This window comes from Belonocnema kinseyi, chromosome 7 (genome assembly GCF_010883055.1).
Source record: "Belonocnema kinseyi isolate 2016_QV_RU_SX_M_011 chromosome 7, B_treatae_v1, whole genome shotgun sequence".
NCBI classification, from domain to species: Eukaryota; Metazoa; Arthropoda; class Insecta; order Hymenoptera; family Cynipidae; genus Belonocnema; species Belonocnema kinseyi.
Window position 1 is genome coordinate 85,685,221 of NC_046663.1, and position 4,925 is coordinate 85,690,145.

Here is a 4,925-nt window from a genome sequence, read left to right on the forward strand (position 1 = left end):
TGACGAATCATTCTATAGAGATGGCATTACTAGACTAGAACACCGCTATGAGAAATGTATCAGCCTTGGAGGAGATTATGTTGAGAAATAAAAAAAAAAAATGCTTAAAAACGTTGTTTTTCTTGGTCAGGCCGGAAACTTATCAATCCACCCTCGTATATCGATCAGCAGGTTCTCCCGACACCCTGCTACGCGTTTCTTTCAGCCACGTTGCTCGTCCATTTCTTGCCACACAGGTCCGATTGCCCGAACAGTGATTTGCAGTGATGGTTTGCAGTGATTTGCAGTGATGATAGCTGTGAATATCTTACACAGTGTGTTCACATTAGTGATTGGCATGTAATTCTTCGGGTCAGCTAAGTTGCCCATCTTCGGCAGGAGTACTGTGCGACCTTCCACTAACCACTCCGGAATAGGCTCTTCCAAATTTAAATATGAGGTGAAAATGCGGGCTAAATGCTGATGGGTTGAAGGAAACTTCTTCCACCAGAAGGTATTGATGCCATCTGGTCTCAGAACGGAATAGTTCTTCAGAAAAGAAGAAGAAAGGAAAGGGGGAGTGAGGGGGCCCCAATCATCGCCCCCTCTTGTGAGATCCAATGCACTGGAGTGAGCGAATGGCGCGGCGAAGCCGCGCCATTCGCACACTCACGATTAATGATCTGCCCGAAGAATAATCAGACTGGAAGAGGAAAAGAGGAAAGAGAAGGAAGTGGAGGTATAGGGATGAAAAAAAGGAAGTTTCTAGTAGGTCGGGTATGGCAAGGCCACTTTGACCTGGATGACTTATTTCATAAGAAAGTCTTTTGGCATTGCGTGTTTGCGAAATGGATCAAAATTATATTTCCCTAGAGAGGAAATATTTTCAAAAGGTGATGATGATGCAGATTCGTAGAATTTAATGGCGGTTTCTTTGATATACTCAGAGATGTACTGTAGTTGAAATTCTCTGTGAAGGACAGAGTTCTTAGTATATCTGGGGGTTTTTGTGATACGTCTGAGAAATTTATTTTGTATTACTTAAATGTGATTGATATTAGTTTTTGACGCACCTCCCCATATTGTACATGCATAAGTTATGATTGGTCGGATAAAAATTTTGTAGATTAGGAGTCTATATTCGGGTTTTAGACTGGAGTATCTCTTAATAATAGGATTTAAGCACGAGAGAACCCCGAGAGCTTTCCCTTTTGTTTCATGGATATGCTGCTTCCAATTAAGACGTTTGTGAAGTTTACCCCTAGGTATTTTACGGAATTTTTCCATTCTATTGGCTCGTTAAACATTTTGGGTGGATCAATTTTATCTGGTCTTCTGACTGAAAAAAGAATTGATTCTGACTTTGCTACGTTTATTTTTATTCTCCATAGTTTAGCCCAAGCCTCGATGACTTCAAGAGCTTTGTTAAGTAGTTTTAAAATTTTTGGAACGGACCAGGAAGAAGTGAATAACGCGGTGTCATCTGCATATAATCCAATTGATTGTAGCTCTTTTTAAGAGGTTTATTAGTTTTATTTTTATATCTTGAGTATATGAACTTTTATTGGGAGTGATTCCTGGAGTGTTTTTGTTTTGTGGGACGGAAAATGTCGCGGAGGTTGGTACTTTAGCTCGATTATTAGTGGCTTTTGAGATTTTTGATGATTGTGTAGTGTGAGTTTTGATTGTGTTCATTTTTGATGTAGAGGCGACGGCTGTGCTGTAAAGCGGTAATTTTTATGATATTGGGGCATTGATTACTAGGGCGTTGACATGTGCCGGGTTTTCTTTTGGTTCAATCTGTACAGCTGGTTTAAGGGAAGTAGTTTCTTTTTGTGAATTTAGAGATTTTGGTTTGTTATTAGACATTTTAGAGGCTTTGATGAATCTTTGATGGAATCTTTGGCACTTGTATCACTGCGAAGTTTCCTTTGGTTTAACGTAGGGTTCAACTTTTATTTTTATGTAGGCAATGGACTGGAGATTGAGAAGCTTCTTTGCTTGTGGAGTATTTGGGACCGTTACCAGAAGCATAGGTAGCGCTTTTTTTAGTTTGTCGGTTTCTCATGCGAGTGACCGATGTAATAGTGTATCCGTTCTCTCTGAGTTCAGAGAGAACTGAATCTTCTGGGTATGCAGTGGGGATATTCCGACTAACGAGCTTGATGAGTGGCAAGTTAATGCTTTTATACAGATAGCATTGGAAGCATTGCTGCTCGAGATTAGTTATAATTTTATGGTAGTCTTCAATACAAGAGACGCGAACTGAATAAACATCTGGGCCGATGTTATATACTATGGGAGGGTATTGAGTGGACTGTTTCAGGAGTTTATGGAGAATTGTGTAGGGGTGGTTAGCCTCATCCACAATTACATTAATAGGGGGTATTTTTCCTGGTCCTGCTGATTTTTAGTGCTAGGGTTAGGTGGACTGCTTTTAGGTTAGGCTGCGCGGAGCTAATTACGGAGCTAATTACGTTAGGCGATATTTTAGCAAGTTTTCGCTTCTTACTCCTAGTGGTTACTTCTGAGAAGTTGCTTTCAACTTCCTCCGTTTCCATCTTGGTGATGGCTACTTTCCTGGGGGTGCTGCTTCCTCCTGGGCAGGAGGCTGGTTGTGAGCTCTGTGACATGGCTGTCACAGAGCGCAAAATGTTTCAATTAATCGATTTGATGCGTCTGATAGACCAGAATCTATGAATCTATCATGAGCAGCTCATCAATTTTTGAAACAAATAATTTATGCTCTGTCATTGACGTCTCGCAATTTCAGAATCGAAACTAATGTGTTCCTTGCATCTGATCGTTCGACAAAATCAATAGTTCCTCATACTTCTTAATACTTTTTTCACATCCTCGTTAGTGATGGGTGAGAATTCTTCCTCAGGTATTATGAGGGCATCACACAGCTCCTTGAAGCTATTTATGTTCTCTGAGTCTTCGTCCAGTCTATCCTGTACTTCGTAGACTTTTCTCCAAAATACTTCGACCTCCTCTGGTTTGGGCGGGTCACTTTTTTTACGCTTGAACATGTCCTAATCATGATTTAAATGAGAAAACCATTTTTCCCTAAACGTGTAACTTCCGGCTCTGACAAATGAAAAAAAATGTTTTTAGGTGTTTAGTTCGCACGAAAATCGAACAGAGATTTGTCTCCTAAACAGGTATGAATCGGGGTCGAAACGCGATTTGGGTCATAGGGAAAAAGCCGAAATTTGTTTTTTCTTCAGTTAATCAAATTTAGGACATGCTCGAACGTAAAAAACGTGACCCTTTAATTTCTCCAAAAGTTTGTCCGTTTGCAACAAGGAACCGGTTTGTTAGATCGAAATATAACTTCACAGGGTTTTTGGGGGGTTATTCAACTGTAAAAGGCACACTCAACATTAGTAATTTCATGAAAGTTTGAAATTTAGCCGTTGATGTTCTGAACAACTGTAGATTATCCTTTTTTCCTTTTTTTCAAATTTACGTCATGGATAAAAAGAATTTTTTTATCCAAGATGATTTTTGAGATATCGTCGATCAAAGACAGCAGAGTCCTTTTTGACTTAAAGTTCGATATCCCAGTGAAACTTAAAGCTTCAAGATCTTTTTTTAAGGTCTTGATAGAACGATTTTTCAATGAGATACAGCATTCTGAAAAATCACTAGAAATTCGGAAAATTTTGTTGACTCTTTCATATTTTTCATTTGTGTATATTCCGTGGATTAAAGTATCAGCACTGTTTGAATTTTCTTCGATCGTCTTATCAATAACGGAGTTAATCTTTAAAAAATAATCAATTCTATTTAAAGTATAATTTCGTTAAAAAAAATATTTTATACCTCTCTAACCTCAAAATCTCAATATAGGCATGATTTTTTCGCCGTTCGTGGTATAAAATACTGTATCACACACACGCATCAAAATGTACTATTTGGCAAAGAAGATTCATTATTGAACAAAAATAAATCAATTTTCAGATTAAAATTTACAAATGTTCAACCAACATTGAATTAAGAACTAAAGAAAATTCATTTTCAACCAAAAATGGAATAGTTAATATTTTAATTGAAAAAATTAATTATCAAAGAAAATTGAACCATAGAGACGAATGGTTAATTTAAATAATAAATTTTGGACTTGACAAAGTTAATTATAAAACAAAATTCATTTTAAATTGAAACCAAGAAGATGAACCTTCAACTAAAATGATGAATCTCTTATAAAATAACAAAGTTTTGATAAAGTAGTTGAATTTGTTACAAAGTATAGTAGTTGATATTTTAACAGAAAAGATTTTAAATATAAATAAAAAAAGAGTTGATATTTCAACTAAGAAGATTTATTTTCTACTAATAAAGAGGAATTTTCAACAAACTACATGAGTTTTCAATCAAACAGTTAAATTTTATACAAAAAAAAAGACAAATCTTTAATAAAAAATGGAATAGTTACATTTGTATTTCAAAAAATTATTTTTCAACAAAGAAAGAAGATTCTAGGAAAAAGTTGAATTTTAAACAAAACAGTTATATTTTTTCCAAGCAAGATCCAATATTTCTATTGAAGAAGATGAACTTTTAAATTAAAAAGACAAATTTGTAGAAAAAATAGTTTCAATCTCAAAAAGATACCACTTGACTTATCAGCAACAAAATATGAATTTTAAACAAAAGATTAATTTATACTTTTTTTACTTTTTTTGACTTTGCAAACAAGACGGATGCCTGTCTGAGAAAACGGTTAAATTTTCAGACAAATAGTAACATTTATTACTAAAACGATTAAGATTAATTGAACATTATGACTTACTCTTGCTCGCTCACAATATTTCCCCTCAGTTTGAACAATTGGGGTGATTAAAAGTCCTTCGTTTCTTTCTGAATTTTGGGAGAGTCTATTTGGAATTTTCGTTCTGCCTAATAACTCATTGGTTTCTAAATTGAAGAGTAAAATTTGG

The 4,925-nt window shown here is 35.6% G+C and overlaps 1 protein-coding gene across 1 annotated transcript in view; it reads right to left on the reverse strand.

The window, feature by feature from the left end:
• Nucleotides 1–2,760: 2,760 nt before the first annotated feature.
• Nucleotides 2,761–4,925, reverse strand: part of LOC117176538 (major royal jelly protein 1-like) — a 4,969-nt gene continuing 2,804 nt past the window's right edge. The window contains exons 5-6 of the mRNA XM_033366794.1: nucleotides 4,778–4,921; nucleotides 2,761–2,778 (exon numbers count right to left, since the gene is read on the reverse strand). Of these exons, the coding sequence (XP_033222685.1) occupies nucleotides 2,761–2,778; nucleotides 4,778–4,921 (162 nt within the window). The remainder of the gene's footprint in view (nucleotides 2,779–4,777; nucleotides 4,922–4,925) is intronic.